This window comes from Nothobranchius furzeri, chromosome 12 (assembly GCF_043380555.1).
Source record: "Nothobranchius furzeri strain GRZ-AD chromosome 12, NfurGRZ-RIMD1, whole genome shotgun sequence".
In the NCBI taxonomy this organism is placed as follows: domain Eukaryota; kingdom Metazoa; phylum Chordata; class Actinopteri; order Cyprinodontiformes; family Nothobranchiidae; genus Nothobranchius; species Nothobranchius furzeri.
Genome location: NC_091752.1, coordinates 22,459,879 through 22,480,651, shown reverse-complemented (window position 1 = coordinate 22,480,651; position 20,773 = coordinate 22,459,879). Strand labels below are relative to the sequence as shown.

The window sequence follows — 20,773 nt, the reverse complement described above, 5'->3', positions numbered from 1 at the left end:
AATAGGTTTTTAAGTACATTTTAATATTTCTGCATTAATACACTATATCAGTGCATTTACTACATCTTTATAAATCACAGCAGCAAACACTGATAACTGACAAACGAATGCACTCGGCACTCTGCCAAAATAAGACTTTTCTCTTTTGCTGCTGAACAAAACGGAACCAGCAACGGGCTCACCAGGCAGATGCGGAGTGTTATTGAGCTTTTTGTCTAACTCAGGTCTCAAACACCTCCCTTCATGTCGAAACTCTAATAAAATACCAAAGGACAGAAAACAGCAGCGTTGTCTGTTTCTGATTTCAGAGTCTGCTCAACGTGGCGCGGCCGCAAACTGCGAATATAAATCCCGAAAGCATCGCACGTCACATCAGAGGGAGGGTGAAGGGTGTGGGCTGTTTCGTGAAGGTCGGCGTGAAAAATGGGATGAAGATGGAGGTGGCTAGGAGAATGATCCACAATCTTCTCTCAGTGAGGGGGAGAGACTGAGAAAGAGAGACCATCATCCCCCACAGTTCACACTCACTGACTGGGATGAACTCACTAATGACTACATTTATTCAAATTAGACTAATTGTAATCATGGTTAATAATTAGCTTTACAGTGCATTATAATTGGGTTAGGCTACAAGATGGTTCTGCCTAGGTGCAATAATTTATTTGATTTAATTACTCTGAGGAACCCAGTGGTTTGACATCTCATATCATAAAACCAGCCGTGTAGAGAGAATGGAGATGGCTGTTGTCTTTAGAGAAGGTCACAGCTCGCTCTCTGGGAAAATTATGAGCACTATTTTCCACTCTATTAAGCTACTCCACTTAGCACAATTAGCCACACACACAAAAGGTTAAAGAGAGGGACCCCTTCCTTTATGATAGAAGGGAGCGGTGCAAACACGAGCCTCAGCAGGGGCCAGAAAACAAGCAAGCCTCAATAATCGCTAACATTCATTTATTAGAATAAACAGATTTACACTAATAAGAGTCAAAACAGAAAACAGTCACACAGTCTCTCCTTAAAAATGAGAGATCTAAGCAGGAGTCTGTGGTCAAAGCCTCACAGAGATGCGTCTAAAAGGACATTTTTGTCCTCGGGTAACCGTAAACACAAAAAATCTGGGACAAGCATGAAGAAAATCCTGACTAAAACAAAACACATTTTAAATCACTCACATCACATACACTTCAGTAAGAGCAGTGACTCAAGAAGCTGTTAAATACCACATTAGGACAACTGAAAACACATTTGTTAAAAAGAGTTTTAGTAAACGTTAGCTGAAGAAAACCAGTAAATACTGATGTGTATGCATTGTTCTGGCATAGCTGACCCTCCTGCAATATTCCTTATTAAAATAAATTATTATTATTCATTTGATTTCACCCATTCTCTATTTAAAGCTGCCAAATGAATTATTGAACACCAACAGAGACGTTTTATTTCCTTAAAGGTGTGCAACAGTCATTTAATCATTACATTTTCAGTGGTCTCTAGTATGAATGAATGCCTTGTAAGTTGTAGCTGGGGGGGGGGGGAGGGGGGGGGGGGGGGGGGGGGGGCAAATAAACCTTTCCAGGAGCTAGCAGTGAGCCACATCCCAGCCGAGCTTCAGACGGCAGGTTTTGGAGTCTTAATGGCTGATATTTGGACATCTAGCTCCAGGTTGGATAACAGCAATGCAACTCTACCACTGACTTGCAACGTCGATGTTTTCTCTCCACAAATAACACAAGCCTGGAGGAGCTTCTGCTGTGTGGTGAAGTTGCTAATGCTAACAATTAGCTTCTACTAGAAAACATGTTTTCAGCTGTTTATTTGGATGTTAAAACAACAACAGACTTCCCCGCCATGAGCCAAGGTTGGTGAGTCCATGAATGTTGACAGTGTGACGTAGATCTGTCAGGCCTGTCCGATCCCAGAGATTCACCATCTATTTTCTATCAGAAGCTAATGCAGGAGGTAGCTGTAGGAGACTATTTTCATGTTCAGCCTGCACAAAAAGCTCAGAGTGACTGATTAAAATCAGAAATAAGATTTAAATAATGTTTTTTCAGTGTTCCACACCTTTATATAGAATCCATTCTAATTCATTCAGCAGACAGAGACAATGTCCTTTAGGCTTACGCTGCTGACCACACTTGTTTTTTAATCCGTAACAGAAAATGCTCTTGCAAATTTGTTTGGATGATTTCATCAAATTAATTTGAATTAATTATTTAACATAACAATAGTTAAATGGTGGATTTCATCTGAAGCTTCTTGCTCTGTGATGGTAAAATCACCCCGCAGACGTGAAGCAGGTGTGCTGCTCAGCAGTGTTCGGACTCGGGGCATCAGTTCCTCTTAAAGGTGGATGTACGTAGTGGCTGGAGGTCCAACAGTGTTTACAAACCTTTCATTCACAGACCCAAGTGAAAACTCGGCCCCAGGCGTCGCCGGCCAGCAGAGTAGCATGAGTCCTGCAGAAAGAAGAGAGCAAATGTTTTCTCATGGACACACATGGAATCTGATAATAGTTAATAAAAAATTACATGAAGTTTTAAAGAAAACAAATCTCTCTGCTGCACATAATTTTCTTTACCTGGACATGGCCAGAGCGGTGATGGCGGGGTCATTTTTATATCGGCGCTGTGACGTCGCCTGACCTCTGCTCAGCTCTTGACACAACATCAGGCGTCTCCTCCAGCTGTTCCCTGCGGATCCATCATGAGAACGCCATTGCTTACTATGAGCTCAACTTTGTGTAACCATACGGTCCTCACATAGCAGTTAAACAGCACATTAACACGCGTCCGTCCGCTGTCGGCGGGCAGTAAAAGGAAGTAAAAAACCCTCAATATAAATGCTTCAGGGTTACGTAAAGACTTGTCTCAATGTAATTGGAAAACATAATACTCCTATGAGGTGACGTGAGGCTGTAACCAACGTATGCTAAATTGGATCTGGGTATTATTGCTTTCTAAATTATAAAACACACACACACACACACACACACACACACACACACACACACACACACACACACACACACACACACACACACACACACACACACACACACACGTCAGCAGAATTATTCATCAGTGTTTACTGCCTCTATGTTTAATAACTTTATAACAACATAATTCCTGCTAGCACTAATGCTAGTGAGGGATAGGATGAGCACAAAATCCTTTATCTGAGAGGAATGCTGCCTTGCTCTGAGATAGATACACAGGAATAATTATAAAGATTTATCTAATTAAATAAAACAAAGACATCTTTAAAGATTTAACATTTTAGATTGGTTTATTTATTTATTTTTTTGCAGAGTTAGCTTTCTGGTTTTAAACTTTTGTAATTGTCAGCCACCTGCACCATCGTAGTTATAAAAGCAATACCAACATACATATCTTATCCCAATGCCTGTTACATTACCATGTCTCTCTCTCCGGTCTTGCCCTGGGGACAAAGGCTCTTCTGGAGGGCCAGGTAATTGTGTTCTGGTGTACTCTGTCCTCCATATCTGTGTGAGAGACACATAACGAGTGGCAAAATTATAGACATAATTCAACATAATAACAAGCATCCACCGCACACTATCTGTGTAATAATAAAGTAATGATAACATGTGCTTGTGTGTGTGTGTGTGTGTGTGTGTGTGTGTGTGTGTGTGTGTGTGTGTGTGTGTGTGTAGGTGTGTGTGTGTGTGTGTGTGTGTGTGTGTGTGTGTGTGTGTGTGTGTGTGTGTGTGTGTGTGGCATGGACACCCACTCCCAAGTGAAGCACAATTTAGAGTTTGCAGCTTTGATTACAGAGGAGCAGCATATGCTTATATTAATCCTGAGTAAAAAAAATAAAGAAAAAACTGTCAAATAATTCACACACACACACACACACACACACACACACACACACACACACATACACACACTATTAATAACTTCAATGGACAGTCAACCTGTGAAGCTGAGGCCAGCGTAATGACTGCCACTGCAGAATACAGTAACTGTTCAAAAATGTCCAAATAGCGGCACTCCTGCACACAAAGAACTCACCCGTACTATGCCGTCTGCACAGCCGGTGACAATAACATTCCTGGCATCCCACTCGTGTCGCTGTGTGAAGCTGACACACAGGATGTCTGCCTGAGGCCCACAGGAAGTGTCAGTGCAGGTCAGCAGCTGACCTTTCATGGTCCACAGGTACAGCAGAGGTCCCGCACATGATGCAATCTCACCCTTGAATAGAGGACAAAGGTGGTGAGGTTCAAACGCGCACAGATACTAAATCACAAGCATGTATGAAGACAAGAAAACACAGACAAAGAGGATGTGCATGCTGTCAGTAGTGAGGGTCCTCCCTTGCAGGAGGAAGAACATGATGACAATAAGTTAAAAGTTTCAAAACAAAACGATGGAGAGTGACTTACAGTGAGCTCATTGACAGCCAGGGCAGAGATGCTGGTTGTGTGTCCTGCTAACTGGGTGATGTAATTCAGCTCCTCCAAATCCCACAGGATGCAGGTGAGGTCATGAGAGCCACTCACTATCAGGCTGTGGACCTCGGACACAGCCAAGCATGTCACAGTGTCTGTGTGACCGTATAAGGGCTGTAAATACCAACAGAGTCAGACAAACACATTCTAGATAGTACACACACGCACACACACACAAAGCTACTAACCTGTCTGAGTTTCATGTGGGTGAGCTTGTCCTTGCTGATCACCAGGTCCCACACACACACTACAGTGCTGGCTCCTGCAGTGATGAGGGTCGTCAGGTTCGGGGAGGTGGCGCACAAAGTTTCCCCCCAGTCACACAAACTCTCGCTCACAGCAAAGTTCTGTCGATGAACCAGTGTCGTAAGTTCATTGTGGATTTGAGAGCTGATGAGGCTATTTTTAAATGTAAACTGCAGGCCGGGTTTGTTTTTGTGGAGTGATGAGGTTCACGTGTTTCTCCAACTGCTTGTAGGGGTTTCATTCTCATATCGACTCAAGTATAGATTGTTTTCTACCTATTTGAATGAAAAATCTCACAAATAGAATAATCAGCAAACTCTATAATAAGCTGTAGTTATTTCCACTCTATGGATTTGAGCTGCAAGAGATGCCAGAGACTAAAAAGTCTCTGGTTTGAAGGACACGTGAGAGCTCTGGAAAAAGTCTGGACTCAATTGATTTTACATTCTTTGGAGCACGTCTGGTTTTAATGTGTAGAAACACTTATTGTTCATATATTTTTGGCAGGAATACTTTGAAATCAAGTTGGAATAACACCATATGATACTTAATGAACATAACTCATTTAATCGACTCACAGTGTGTTATTAAAATAAGCCTTCACTTGTTACTTTATACCATCTGCTGCGGTCTCTAGTTTGAATGAATGTCTTGTGAATCATTTTCTGTTAAAAAAGTGGTAAATGGCACATGCTGGTAGGATGATTCGATCTAGCCACAGCTGCCCTGGTTAAGCGTCTTGCCTAAGGACACAACAGCAGCATTCTCTGATCGGAGCCGGGATCTAACCGGCAACCTTCCGATTACTGGACAATCCGCTCTACCTCCTGAGCTACTGCTGTCCCAAAAACCTCTGGTGCTCCTGTTTCATGAAGTAGAAGTTAGACAAAGCAGTGGGGGAATTTGGAAGAATGTGGAGTCTTACTCATTAGTATTCACATTTGGACATCTCTCCTCTGATTGGCTAACAGCAACACTGTCATGTTCTGTGTCCCTTTGTTCCCCAGCTCTGCCAGTTCCCACTCCAGGTTCTCCTTTTGTGTTCTCTTAGTGCCCTCATGTGTCCTTTGTCTGCATCTCTGTTGTGTGTCTTAAGTTGTAGCCCCAGCCTCTTGTTCCCCAGTTCATTGTATGTGTGTATGAGTTTGTGTGTGTCAGTATGTGTATGTGTTTGTGTGAGTCCTTCCCTTAGTCTTTAGGTTTAGTTTTGTGTTTTATATAGTGTTAGGTTTATCTGCCCTCCACTGGTTCTCTTCCCCATCCAGATAATTGTTGTCACCTGCCTTCCCTCCAGCCTCACTCCACACACCTGCTTCCTGTTTCCCTAATTGCTCCTCCCTGTCTATATAAGCCCTCCTTGTCTCATTGTTCTTGTTGGTCCATTGTTTGTCAGCGTTGTTCTTTGGTGCTCTGTGTGAGCTTCCTGTCTAGTCCCCAGTTTGTGCTCTAATTGAGCTTTGTTCTCCTGCTTTTGGATTTCTGGATTTTGGGCTCCATGCCTCTGGATTTATTTTTGTTCATCCTACAATAAAAGGATTTTTTACTTTCTATCAACTCCTGCCTCATATCTTCTGGTGCTCTGCATATTGGGTCCTACTCCTCCTAATCAGAACGTGACAAACATAACTCTTACCTAAAATCAACACTGGAGACACCAGCAGCACGGAACAGCAGCGGAAAGTCGCTGCTTTAAAAAAAATCCCTTCTGCAGTGCGGGACTTTTCAGGCAGTGCTGCTAAAGACTAGCCTAGTGAACTAGACCAAATTCTTGCTTTGCAACGTTTGGTCTGGGAACGCTCCACTGGAACCTCTGCAGCCCTCTAGCAGCATTCTGGCTGGCCAATCACAGCTCTCCAGAGGGGTTTTAAACACATAGAAAACTGTGATTGGTCCATAATGGTGGGCCAATCATAGCACTTTATTTGCTTTGTGAACCAATCACAGAGCTTTATCTGCTTTGTGGGCCAATCAAGTCCCTCTATTTGTCTGGTGGGTGGGACGATGCAACAAAGTGGAACAAGATGGCGACAGCTCGTTTGAAATGGCTTTTCCATCCATGGACTATTTGGACTAGGGTTTTATTAAAATCAGGAGCAGATATATGTATTTAAGTTTGTTTTTTAGAAAAAAGGATGTATTTTCGTCGTCTTCAACAGCAGACCGCCTCGTTTACCAACATCTGTTGTGGTGAGTACGTCATTGTCCAGTAGCATTTGGAGATCGTTTGAAAGACAACGGTAAATCGGGGTTACACTGACTCCATTTGCACTGCAACATTGATGTTTTATCTCCACAAATAACCCAAGCCTGAAGGAATTATGTCACGGTGTGGAGTTGCTAATGCTAATGTTAGCTTCTACTAGCCGAGACGTGCTCTGCTCTCTCCTGGCTGGTGTCTGATTTTCTTTTTTCCTAACAAAAAATCGGAACAAATGAAAGAAATGGCCACACATGTGACAGAAATATAACATGAACAAGCCTATTCAGGGAAAAATGCAGCACAAATAATCCTGATAAGTAAGATAATTTTCTGTTCGCTAATTGTTAAATATTGTCAAAATTAGCGTGAGTGTTCTTCACATCATTATGACTTTGTTACCATTCAGAGTTTTAAAGGTTGCCTTGTCTCCATTTAATTTGTGCGACATGTGCATTACAGCAAGAAACGCGAACTTCATTAAATCACGATGTGCATACCTTCTCTGTGGTGTAGTTTCCAAATGCACAGCTGTTATCTGGAAACCCCCAGCTAAAGAGGCAGCCAAATGGAGGCCATAAAAGCAGCTGATTCTCCTCCAGAACCACAACTTCTTTTTCCAGACACACTATCTGACCTACCGGACCTCTTGACAGCTCTGCAAGAAAGTGTACAGAAGCACAAACAGGGAACAGGATTTCAAATGGCAAAAATGTATATACATATAAATAAAATCAGTTCTAGACAACAGCTAGCAAACCAAAAAAAAGGGATTTACTGTCGAAAGATGTGTCCTCATTTTGCATATTTGTGAGCCTCAATGAAAATGCCAGGCCAAATAAAGATAATAGCTCCTCAAAAGCATCACTTTAAAGAGTCTGGCAGTTCAGTAAAGTCGTGAAGTATTTTTATTAAACTGACCAGAGACAACACAAGCAATTAAAATGGCTTTTTCCCAGGTTACAAGTAGAAAAGCTTTGTCCTGGGGGGCACCTGCATCCCAGACTGTATAAATGTGAGCATATGTGGGTGAGGAAATGCACAAAGAGGCAGTAATTGTGCCTGTAATTGACCTAGTCATGCAGGATCAGGTAGAAATCATTAAATCCTTTTGCCAGATCTGCTTCTAAAATCCCCAGAAAGAAGTTCCGTCTGCATTATTCCAAACGTTCCTCCTCCTATTCATCTCTATCTCCTTATTGATCAGATCAGACACTCGGAGATTTAATATGAAATGTAATATGCAGGAATCTCTCCCTAAGCATTCACAGATTCATCTCCTCTGCCTCAGTGGGCCTGTAGGGATATTCAGATTATTAAGTAGAGCTCAGCTGAAGACTCATCTCCATATCGTAGCTCTAACAGATAGCTCTTTCTACCTTTCTGTAGGATAAATTAATCTATGGAAAATTTCTCAGCATCTCAATGATTCCCTCGATATCAGAGCACATCTAGGGCATAATAACAGACATCAAATGGTATGGAAGAAATAATTAAAAGAGGAAGAACAACAACAAAAGAAATGCAATATTGTCAATGCCAGGTGAGATTTACCATGCTCAGCAAAGTAAAACAACATCCATGCCATTTTTAACTATTTTCTTCAAATTTTTCTTTATTTTTGGGGGGTATTTGTAAAAGAAAAAAAAAAAGAGTAAACCAGTTCATTTATTGTAATTGGGGTGATTGCAGGATCAGAGATTGTCCCTTTTCCCTTATTTGTTTGACAAAACCAGATAAAAGTAGATTTCTTAAATAAAAAAATGATCACATTTAGGTTCATGTTGAATTATTTTAGAAGGAAAGTGTCCTCAGATCTTTGGGTTGGAAAAAGCAAAAGTTTGGTCAAATTTCCTTCAGCAGAGTTATAAAAACACATCACTGCTGCTACAAAAAACATTTACAAGTATTATTTTTATCTTTGCTTAATGTTTCATCACATTTGGACCAGAGTGCTTAAAGGTGCGGGACAGTCCTGCATTTTCATTACTTTTCTCACATCCTGCCAATTGAGACTTATGTCCTGCATTATTGACCATCTCCCATTTCATATTTCAATCTTGCATTAACTGTGTGGAGAAAGCTGCCCGTTGCTGTCAACCAAACAAGGAGGCTGGACTTTAACGCAGGTCTCGGTGTGTGTGCGTTCACCCAAACCACCAAAACAGAAGCGTCAGTGAGCACGATGGAGAAAACGCTGCTAGAATAAAGACTCCTGGGTTAAAAGTGTTCAGAGAGACTCTGACAGAGTCTTTATGATGTTTCTATTTTGTGTCACGGTGTGGAGTTCGATGTGAAATGAAGTAGAAAATCTGAGAGTCACATAAAAAATGTTGGGCAGAAGCAAGTTTCCCAGTAATTAGACGGTTCTAACATAGACCAGGAGCTGCTGTTGTGTTGTTTTAAATGATAAATAATAAATGATCCGCACTTGTATAGCGCCTTTCTGAGACAGAAGACTCCAACGCGCTTCACACTACAGTGTATCATTCATCCATTCACATCCTGGTGGTGATGAGCTACGATGTAGCCACAGCTGCCCTGGGGCGCACTGGCAGAGGCGAGGCTGCCGAGCACCAATCCCTCCGACCAACACCAGTAGGCAAGTTGGGTTAAGTCTTGCCCAAGGACACAACAGCTAAACTATTCAAAAGCAAATTAAAGAAATAATGAGATAACTAAATGGAAGCCTTCATTTGAGGAAATTTGAGGAAAAAAGGAACTCTAAGATTAGATCTGAATTTTTTTCAGAGACTAAAGTCAGTGATGTTGTTTTCTCAATCCTAAATATCGGTAAGAGAGTTGATGTCATTTAAAAACAAAACCACCATTTTGCTTTTGAATTTAGAAAAAAATGTAATAGTAAAAAAAGTATGGATGCTCTTTCTATGGGATGCTGATTTTAGCTGAAAATGAATTAAAAACAAACTTATAGATCTAAAAATTTTACTAGTACTTTTACTGTCACTCTGTTATATTCAATATTCAATGAAAACTCTGAAAAGCTGCTTAAACCTACATTCTTTTTATTGTGGGCCTACTTATATTGTTAAAATGAGTAGATAGTTTAAAATAATTTTAGCCAAGTTACTCAGAGCTACTGTAGAAGGTCCAAGAGCCTGAGCTGAATTCAAATAGAATATATAGCACATGAAATATAAGATGATAATAGTTGTATGTGTATGTAAAGACGTTAAAGCTAAAAAGCAGAATAGAAATTATTGCTAATATAAATTTTTTTCTGACTTTTGCATTGGAATTTCGCGTTGTCCCACACCGAGTCTCTGTCCCACGTTTGCTGAGTTGGGATCTGGTCACTAGGAGACACAGCAACCCCACACTCACTCAACAGTAGCTGCATCCCCCTTTCCTTTATTTTGAAAGGACAAAAACTGACAACACCCACAGCCATCGAAGAATAAAATATGTTTCAGTAAAACCTTTGGTCCAACCCGATTGAGACATTAGACTGTTGTGGGTTTCTTTCACTGTAGAAATCTTACTTCATTCCTACATACTCCATCTTTAAGTCTTTGTTTTTTCCTTTTTTGGTGTTTCTTTCTTTGAAAATGAAGATAACCTTTTCTACAAGAAAAACATATTTTCTTCTTAAAATAAAATGTAAAGGTAATTACTCTCACGCTGTTTCTAAAACACCTCCCATGTGTAGCTGTACCTCTGAACGGCTGAGCCGTAGTCTTTAGCTTATCCAGTTTAAAGAAAAATGGAACTGGGCTTGAAGGTGAAGATCCTTCTTTTCTGAAGCCACTGCGAGGAGGATGGGGCTTGGTAAAAAGCTTTAGAGAATTCAGAAATCATTAATTAACTTAGGCTAAAAGCCATTTCATATATTTGAACACATAATAAGCAACAGAGTGATCTTTTTCACCTGTTTCGGAATCTGTCCAAAGTTGCTGAGATATCCTAAGATCGTGGTCTTGAGAGCAGGGTCTCTCGCATCTATTCGCCCTTTTTGGACGTAGAAATATGGGTGGAATGTGTTGACGCTTTCCACAGCAGCCTGGCCTTCTTGCTTAAACCCAAAGATCAGGTCGATCCACAGGTGCAGGTTTGAGCTGACATAGTCGCTTTCCAGGGCCTGATACAAACAGCAGGATTGTAGAACACAACAATTTAGCAATATTACAAAAATACAAAGCATGCATTCTGCAAATTCAAAGCACAGAATTGTGCTGCACCTATTATTATTATCATTCTAGGCCCCAAATCATCATTCAAACTGTTAATAAGAAAGTTTAGAGCACAATAACCTCTCCAGGAGTGCACATATTGTTCAGGTACAAAGTTTTTTTTTTTTTCAAAAGTCCTTTTACAAGTTAAGACTAGGAGAAAATTTAAACTCTGTGTTATGAGCATATTGTTGTGTTAGAAATAAGAATTAGCCAGAGATTAGTTTTGAAGAGCTAATAAGGAAAGTGGGCATTATGACCACCATGCTATAATAAACCCACCCAGCAAGAACACAAAGCTGAAAAAATAAATATAACAGGAATATTTTGTCCAGAGTTAATTTGTCTTTGAAAAAAAAAACAATCTTCTAAAGTCACTAATTTTATGAGAATGGGACGGAATGAGAGAAGTTCAGTAGATTACAGAGTGATAACCATCAGAGATGCGCCAGGAATGAAAAAAGGGAGGGTCACACTAAACAAATCAGACCAGCCAAGATGCACAATAACTCCAAACAGGGACAGAAAAGCAGGAGCAGAGAGAGACGAACAGGGAGGATTTTCAGCCCATCAACAGATCACGGAGATAAATGGTCTTATGAGAAAGAACAAGTCTTGTCCTTGCGTGAATCACATTAAATGGGTCTGCTGTCTGTCAGTGACACCACAAATAAACCACTTTTCAGGCGTTCTTAAAACAACCATGCATTATGTTTGGAAACAGAACTGAACCAATCCAAATCTCTACCAGTAACACGTCTCTTATTATAGCAGAAAGACTAAGTCGCCATGTGAACAGTGGATATTTGTTATGAGACACTAAAACAGTAAAGCTTCTGTCTACATAAGTCAAATGGTACTGACAAGCATTAGGTCTGGTGGGAAAAGTCTGTATATAATAGGTCAGACTGGCCAATTGGAACGGACAGGCCAGGTGAGGTCAGGTGTGACTGACCTCTCGATGGACTCTAATGAACTCCTGGGGGTCACCTTTCGCCCATGGAGGCAGTTCCACATCTCCCAGAGGCGTGCCGTCCTCCATGCAGCCTAGACACATATGAGAAAATCACATCACTGTTTGAACCTGACTGCAGACTCTTCAGGTTAAATAAAGTCCAGCAGAAGGAAGAAAAACAACTGTGTTGATTTTAAACCTCATGATGCCATTGCAGAAATATTATGGATTACTGGCTTCCCTCTTTTATTACATGTCATTATCACAACCATATGTCATTATGTCATATGTCACATCAATTTTTTCTCCGCTTGTCCGGAGTTGGGTTGCAGGGGCTGCAGCCTAAGCAGAGGGATTCCTCCGGGAGAATCCTAGGGCGTTCCCTGGCCAGCCGAGAAACATAGTCCCTCCACCGTGTCCTGGGTCTTCCTTTAGGTCTCCTCCCAGTTGGACGTGCCCAGAAAACCTCACCAGGGAGACGTCCCGGAGGCATCCTAACTAGATGCTTGAGTTACCTCAACTGGTTCCTCTCGATGTGGAGGAGCAGCGGGTCTACTCCAAGCCCCTTCCTGATGACCGAGCTTCTAACCCATCTCTATAGAAGAGCCCAGCCACCCTGCTGAGAAAACTCATTTCAGCCGCTTGTATCCGCAATCTCATTTTTTCTGTCACTACCCAAAGCTTCTGACCATAGGTGAGTGAGGGTTGGAAGATAGGTGAACTGGTAAACTGAGAGCTTTGCATTTGGGCTCAGCTCGCTATTCATGATGATAGACCGGTACAACGGCCACATCACTGCAGACGCTGCACCAATCCGCCTGTCAGTGTCGCTCTCCATCTTCCCCTCACTCATGAACAAGACCCTCTTCAAATTCTTAAAGTAGACTAATCAGGATTTTCTTTCCGAAGTTGTAATAGTCATATGGTTGAGAAATGTTTAATAAGTTCTTTGCACAAAATCCCTCCAACATGAGGTGATTTTAGCTATTTCATTTTTTTCTTTTTTCATGATCCTCCAGAATTAGCTTTTTCAGGTTTTGTTCATTTTAAGAAAAGAAGCAAGCAGTTGCTGGCCACGCCCATCCATCCCAAGATTGGTTAGTACAAGCTGAGAAGCTCCGATATCTGGGAGGGACTCAGATTAGAGCTGCTGCTCTTCTCCAAAAGAAGTGGTTCTATTCTAATTTCCAAATTTGTGACATCACAAATGGGGACTTTTTGAAATAGCTTGTTTTAGACACAAAATTGCTAAAAACACTGTCAGAAAAATGATGGGCAAGTGTTTTCGCATTGCAGTGTTTAAAGAGGCAGTGGCTGCACAAAAGGACGCAAAATGTAAATGTTGCTCTTTTTTCCTTCTAATAAAATAAGATGAGGTCGTGAAAAGAAAAAAAATTGCAAAAAAAAAAGTGTAAAGCATGCAATATCTAACAATTGTCAATCCACCGTACCCACAGACCACAAAACTACATACAATTCTGTCTAATTATGAATGTGGACAAATGTTAATGATATAATTTCTCAGAATAAGCACAGATTTGCCCTTGCAAGTTCTTATATTTAAATAAGTCATCCCAATGAAGCCCATTAAAATATCATTTAAATAATGTTGGGGTTTTGTTTACACTGAATTGTCTTTTTAGACCACCTGCTAATACTAATTTGAGCTTAATAGTATGAAATATCAGAAGTGTTATTTCCTAATGCTGTAAAGACAATTTTATGGTGAAAAATTTTCTATAAGAATAATCTACATGAAGAGCTTCTACGGCATGAATTCAAAGTTTTACATCAATCGTGATGTTGTGTTAAGAGCAAAGTGCAAAATTAAAGATCCCGGAATAATTAGATCAAAAGAAATGTGTTTGCGTGGTTTGTGAAGGAATTGTTAATTTGCACATGCAAGAAAATATTCACATTTGCAGTAAAACAGCAGTGTTTTGTGCCTGACCAAGCGGGATGTTGTTGGAGTTGAGCAGGAAATCAGACAAGTAGAAGAACTCTGGGATAAGTTCACGGACGTCGCCCATGTTGTCTTTCGAGGCCGACTCCCACTCCTTCTTTATGCTGTAAAACATCCGCTCAGCGATGTCAAACCCCCCCTGAGGACAGATCAGAATCACCTCTGTCAGACCTGCAGCACAGCACTGAACTTCACTGTTCACCAGGCGTGTTCATTGAGAGCTTTATCCGTGCAGAAAAAGCATCATTCTGAATGTTTACGGTACTATGTATAAAAAACAAACTTCTGCAGCTGTAACAAAAAAGGTTTTTCATCTTTGTGTCAAATTTGGATGGAAATCTCATGAGGGAACATTTAATTCAGTGTAAAACAATTACCTCAATAAATGAAAATAGCATGTACTGTCGTAAAGACGGTTATAGATGTAAATTCAGTTACAGATATTACCGCACAACTGTTATGTGCTTTAGAAGACAAAAAGGCCTCCCAGTCCACCAGATGAACATCTTTATTGCTTTATTCTGACTATCAAATATGCATGCCTTTTCATTATAATCAACTGGATGCTGCACTGTAAATTGGGAACATCTGTGGCTATTTGCATTGGCTTCTTTTTTATGCTGTTTGTAATTATTTGCATATATATTAAAATCTTTCCATAATCTACTTTCATACCAGCAAAACAGCACATGGAGGGTAGTAAAAAGTTATTATTAGCAAGATTATGATAAAAAGAAGAAAGTGACAAATATTTATGAGAATTTGTTACTTTTAAAGTAACAATAGACCTTTTTTTTTTTTTTTACTTTAAGCTAGAGCGTTAACATTGATCTCAGTGATTGGTGAGTTAGAAACTTGACTGGTTTCATATTTTGACACCACTGTGGAGCCCTCTGCTGACCAAAAACTGCATCTGATAGTTTTGTGGCGCTGGTGGATGTTCTAGGGAGCACTCTTTACCTGCTTTACATCTGTTAGCTGTAATGCTAGCCATTAGCATTTTCAGGTCGCCAAACATCAATAAAAAGCACAAGAAGAAAAAAAAGAGGTTTGCTTTTTCTGTTGGCATCATAGTAGAGCCTGGAAGTAAAAGTAAGATGTCTTTGAAAGTGATGCAAACAGCTAAAACCGGTTTCATTTGCGTGGCCTACACTAGTATGAGGGAGCCAAAGGAGGCTACTAATGGGCCATTCCCATCTGTACTGGGTCGGCCCGGGCCGGGTAGCGTAGGTTGTTTACATATCTGGGTGGCCTGGTATTTTTCCGGGCCAACCAAGGCTCATTCTCAGCCCTCTTCTCGAGGGGGTCTGCTTCAGGCCGACCAGGGCCAACACACCCACTGCTGACAGCAAATTCACACCTTCCATTAGAGCAAGCCATGATTGGTGGTTAGAATCAGCCCACATGGGCTTAAGACAAGGATGTGTGGAATCAACCGGGCCAGGCTGGGGCCGATTGGGGCTACCCGGCCCGGGCCGACCCAGTACAGATGGGAATGGCCCTAAAATCACAGATTGATGGTGACCTGGTTTGTTGCTACTGGACTTGTAATAAATAATATTTTGTCCAATAGTGCAGAACTTTTTACTTTGTGGTTTGTTTTAGTATTGGTTGGCTCATGGAAGTGTTAGCTTTCTGTTAGTGTTAGCTACAGCAGGCTGCAGCAGGTTGGGTAATGAGTTGAGTAACTTTACCTTTTCCCCAGTAAATGTTAGATGCACCTCACAAAATGTACATTTTTGGACGTTCTTACACATTTTTAGGAGAACCAGATGTTGCATTTACAAATTTCCTGGCATCTACGACCTCACCTGAAGCATCTGGAAAGTCTGTGAAAATGGCTCCATTCTTACAAGGAAGGATGCCACAATGATGGCTGACGAGTAGTGGGTACAGTAATGGCAACGTGCTGACAAGTCTGTTACAGAGTGACAACTGTTTTAGGATAAGAAGTGAGACAAGTAAAACAAAACAAAAACTGAAAATGACAAGATATCTTCCCCCACCTTCATTGTCCTCCACATCTTCATATCTCTGGATAAACATCTGTTTCCTTTTCTCTGTCTGCGCACCCATCGGCTTGGATAAATCACGAAAAGTTGCAGGATTTGACAAATCAAGCATCTGCGAAGGACAGAGATGACACAAATATTCAGCTCTTTTGATACACAAATGTCTGAGACAAAAATGCCATGTGTGGGGTTTTACCTCAGACTGATAGTCAGCCAAAACCCAGGGGAAGACTGGATACTGCATCAAGTCATTGTACGTCCTCCCAGCAATGGTGTTCAGATGCATCAAGTACTCAAAGTTACTCATCTCGCCTTTCTAGGGGCCATAAAGGTAAAACTCAGGTAAAACAGACAGCAATTAAATTACTCTGATTAACATACATATCCAGTAGAAGGCACTGTGTAACCATGACAACAACATCCATGAATGTTTTATGGTTAGTCATGGCTGACATTTAGATGTTTTCCACCTTATTTGCTTGCTAAAATGTTACTAATAGCAGTGGATGCAAAATATGTCTTAGCCTGGATTTGTTTTTGAACTCTGAATCAACACTTGAGGCTTGATTTTGTGCACTGTAGAAACATTTAACCAACATGTATTCAACAAATCAATCACCTGACCAAGTATTAAATATAAAACAGGTCAATAAAAAGAAATGTCAGCTGGCAATAATTTCTAATAGCATTCACTAAACCAACATTTTCAGGAAAGTAAAGATATGTTTACATAAAACTCTGCAACAGCACAGGGCTGCCCTTGAATGTGCCTGACTTTAAATCACTCCTATAGAGACTTAAATGTTCAGTTTACTGTGGTTTAAGATCCACAAATCTAGATGCTAACTTAAAACTGAAAGATATGCTAACTAAATTTTTAAATTGTGTACTTATTATGAATCAGTGTCTTTACAGTAATTTATTGATGTCCAGTTTATCAAAAGATCCTTTGTATTGTGGGAAACATGTAGTGTAATTGTTTGCTAACCAATACAAGAAGTCATGTTTATTACATTACCTGCCATTTAACAAGAGCTGTTTTTTCAAGCACGGCAGTCTTTCTAAAACACAATGAGAGTAAGTACTTTGGATTAGCAACAGAGGCTGAGCATGTTCTAAACAACAAAAAAGGTTTGCTTGCTTGCTTGTTATGTTGCCTAGCAACCAGATTTAAAACGTAACACAGTCCAGAGATCACCAGGTGCATGGTGGAGGTGAGTGGCACAGGAAACAGGGAGTGTGTGTTCGCAGCTGTAGAAAAAAAACAGAGGTGACCTGAAGTTTGTCGTTGAAATAACAGAGTTGTAGTGTGCCACATGTAGGTTGTGAGAAAATGTGAAGCTCGTGTAGAAGAGCAGGCTCTGAAATGCTTCTGGTTGGACATGTAGGACTTTACTCAAAAGTGGAAAAAAAACCCATTTAAAACTGGAATGTGTGTGTGTGTGTGTGTGTGTGTGTGTGTGTGTGTGTGTGTGTGTGTGTGTGTGTGTGTGTGTGTGTGTGTGTGTGTGTGTGTGTGTGAAACTTCAAAAAAATGCTTTATTTTATGAAATATGTAATCTTTCAGTATTGATATTTCTTCCAAGTCTGTCCCCTGGCCTCTACAGCAAAACAAATCATTTACGCAAGCCTAGAACGTTAACCAGCAGGGTACCCTACCCACAAGAGGAAGCTGTTGATCAACGAGAATGCACTTAGCACACCAGATTAGCACACCAACCTAGCTTGAATGCTAATTTGATCTGCATTGCATCACTGTTGGTCCATGAACCTCAAGCTAACTGAAGTGGAGGGAGAAGAACGAAAATGGGTTTAGCTTTTGTTTGTTGGAGCTAAGTGACTGGCATAGCCAGGGCTGCCAACTGACATGTGTTGAGCGTGACACACACATTTGACCCTCTTCACACGCTCTCACGCCCCCGCCGGTCAGTGAACAGGGTGAAACTGTCCACGCCCTGAGTCATTGTACTTCAAATTAAATGATAAATAATTGTTTTGACCATGTCTCTCACGTACTATGAGATGTATTATCTTGGAAAAATGCATAAATAAAATTATGACAAATCAAATACTGCATATATCATCACTGCAGAATGTCTTCTCCCCAGCACAGCTGCTGTTTACCAAAGTGGTTTTCTCCACGTGTAATGCTCCTTCTTTCGTCCTGGACGCTCTATTTTTCCCTCACTCGTGAACAAGACCCGGAGATACTTAAACTCCTCCACTTGAAGCAGGACCTCATCCCCGACCCGGAGAAGGCATTCTACCCTTTTCCGATTCAAGATCATGGTCTCGAATTTAGAGAAGCTAATTCTCATCCCAGTTGCTTTACACTCAGCTGCTAACCGCTCCAGCGGAAGCTGGAGATCACGTTCTGATGAAGCCAACAGGACCACATCATCTACAGAAAGCAGAGACCCAATGCTTAGACCACCAAATCAGAATCCCCTCAACACGTTGAAAAAAGTGATCAGTCAAATCTAAAACCTTGACTTCCTCTGTGGGCTGTATCGCAACAATAAACGCTTACAAACCAGTTGCTAACAATTAACAAGAGAAAGGCTTGAAATCTGAAACGGCACATCTGATCTGTCCTTTTGGTAGGAGTACTAGTAATTTTTGGTTAAACTTCTGCTTTTAAATGAAGCCTCTAGCATTTGACTTCAATTAAGCAGTTAATTTCTTTTAATCTTTGTTTTTTGGACCAGTTTAAAGAGTTGAAATCTACTGGTGTTTCTTAAAAACCGACGACAGGTGAATCAAGCTTATAAAATACGGTAAGTAAAAACGATTCCAAATACTCACAAAAGTTTTAGAGATTTCATTAAAAAAAGCTAAATAAAAATGTAAGAAATGAATGGCGAGGATCTAATTTAAGTGTATCCACTTTCTAACATCAATAAATTCCCAGCCTGTAATTTTTTTCGTTAAACCGTACTAAATCAATCATCGCATTTGGCTCGGTGTGTGTGTTATCTAATTGCAGGCAATAATTTCATGCAATAGTTTCCTATAGGAGGTTATAATAGGAACAAGCACCAGTAGATAACCTCTCTCATCCTGAGGATGATGAATGAGGCGAGAGAGGGCCTTGGGGTGTAACACAGACACAAACAAAAACACACCTTGCTCTTTTAGACAGGGAGGGGAGAAGAGCCGAGCCCTCATTACACTCCCAACACTCCCCAACTATCATTCATCAAAGTCCTGATTTGACTCTTCGTGCGCGCGCACGCGCGCACACACACACACACACACACACACACACACACACACACACACACACACACACACACACACACACACACACACACACACACACACATTACAGGACATCCTTGTCTGTCAACCACACACTTATGTGCGGATGTCCTGCACACCCATCTTTTCTTGCCAAACATCCCAATCAGTTGATCGGTGAGGGAGAATCAGCACTGGTGTGTGTTTTCGCTATATTACCCTGTGTCGCCTCACTCCTATTGTTCCCGAGCATTAGCCTTAATTAGAGAGTCGTGCTCTTAAATACCCCCATGGGCAACACAGGGTGAGCACGCACCGATGCAGACACAACACTGTGACACACACACATGCTGTTCTCGCTCCTCTGAGTGCATGCTTTCCCCAATGCCTCAGGACATACACAGGCCCTTGTATTGGAATAAATCACATAAGCTACACACACACACACACACATACACACACACACACACACACCCCTTTATTTATTTGAGTAATGTGTGATGGTGTAGATTACATGGATTTTGTAAATAAGCCTCTCGGGGCAAATGTCAACAAAAAAAGAGGCTGAGATTTTTTTAAACTAAATAATTCTCCGTGTGTTTCAGTACAATGCCCAAAGGAAAAGGGACGAAGGTGACCCTAAGTTCAGCCAAAAAGGCAATACAGCTGACCCTGTTTGGAAGGCGTAGACTCACCCTGAGTAACATGGGATTAACCACCTTCCCAACGTGCCTCTTGGAGTTGTCTAACCTGGATGAGTTGGATTTGAGCCGCAACAAGATAATGGAACTTCCTGATAACATTGGAAACTTGTCTTCCCTCAAATGGTTGGATCTGCATAGCAACAAGCTGGAGTCGGTACCCGAGTCCATCGGCAATGTGGCAGGACTGACCCACCTCAACCTGGCGAACAACTGCCTAACATCTGCAGGTTTACCCTCCTCTCTGGGTTTCCTCTCCAACCTGGAGAGCCTCAATCTAGGATTGAACCAGCTAGATTCCCTTCCCCCCACCCTGGAGTTCCTGGACAACCTCAAAGAGTTAGGCCTGTTTGATAACTCCCTTGTCCAGCTGCCTGAGTTTGTGAAAGGCCTACGCAGCCTCACCAAGTTGAATGTGAGCCGTAATCCTCTGACATGTGTCGAGGAGACATGTGAAGGGCAGGAAGCTAAGGGTTCAGAATCAACAGAAGATGTGTACTTGGTCCATGAAAGCAGCTTGTGTGAGGGATGCCTTCAGAAAGTTCTAGGGTCAAAAGAAATGTTGATGAGAAAAAAGAGATGTGACTGCGTTAAACCGCCATCCTTCTCTGGATTGGTGACTCCTAACTCCGTGGCCATAAATACTCAGCATGTGTGGAGAATGAAAGACAAGAAAGCATCTTAAATTATAAGAACATTAAAAATGATGAAATTTTACAATTATTCATGCACTCATTTCAAACTGAATGAAATATGTCTTTATTTTAACCATTAATAAATGAATAAATAAAG

The 20,773-nt window shown here is 41.1% G+C and overlaps 2 protein-coding genes across 10 annotated transcripts in view; one reads left to right on the top strand and one right to left on the bottom strand.

Annotated features, from left to right (window-relative positions):
* Positions 1-2,170: 2,170 nt before the first annotated feature.
* Positions 2,171-20,773, bottom strand: part of wdfy4 (WDFY family member 4) — a 51,920-nt gene continuing 33,317 nt past the window's right edge. For all 8 annotated transcript variants that reach the window (XM_015944257.3, XM_015944262.3, XM_015944261.3 and 5 more), the window contains 15 exons: positions 17,059-17,101; positions 16,237-16,356; positions 16,035-16,152; positions 15,840-15,946; positions 14,017-14,167; positions 12,066-12,157; positions 10,810-11,019; positions 10,597-10,717; positions 7,421-7,578; positions 4,666-4,824; positions 4,412-4,591; positions 4,038-4,220; positions 3,418-3,505; positions 2,582-2,693; positions 2,171-2,459 (listed from right to left, as the gene is read on the bottom strand). In XM_015944257.3, the coding sequence (XP_015799743.3) occupies positions 2,396-2,459; positions 2,582-2,693; positions 3,418-3,505; positions 4,038-4,220; positions 4,412-4,591; positions 4,666-4,824; positions 7,421-7,578; positions 10,597-10,717; positions 10,810-11,019; positions 12,066-12,157; positions 14,017-14,167; positions 15,840-15,946; positions 16,035-16,152; positions 16,237-16,356; positions 17,059-17,101 (1,906 nt within the window). In that variant the 3' untranslated portion in view covers positions 2,171-2,395. The remainder of the gene's footprint in view (positions 2,460-2,581; positions 2,694-3,417; positions 3,506-4,037; positions 4,221-4,411; positions 4,592-4,665; positions 4,825-7,420; positions 7,579-10,596; positions 10,718-10,809; positions 11,020-12,065; positions 12,158-14,016; positions 14,168-15,839; positions 15,947-16,034; positions 16,153-16,236; positions 16,357-17,058; positions 17,102-20,773) is intronic.
* lrrc18a (leucine rich repeat containing 18a) lies at positions 17,234-20,773 on the top strand. 2 transcript variants are annotated; one of them, XM_070542436.1, is made up of 2 exons: positions 17,234-17,254; positions 19,886-20,773. In XM_070542436.1, exon 2 carries the CDS (start codon positions 19,890-19,892, stop codon positions 20,664-20,666), a length of 777 nt encoding a protein of 258 aa, XP_070398537.1. In that variant the 5' UTR covers positions 17,234-17,254; positions 19,886-19,889; the 3' UTR covers positions 20,667-20,773. The 2 variants fall into 2 exon arrangements, with proteins under 2 accessions (XP_070398537.1, XP_015799751.1); XM_015944265.3 differs by lacking the exon at positions 17,234-17,254 and adding an exon at positions 18,747-18,817.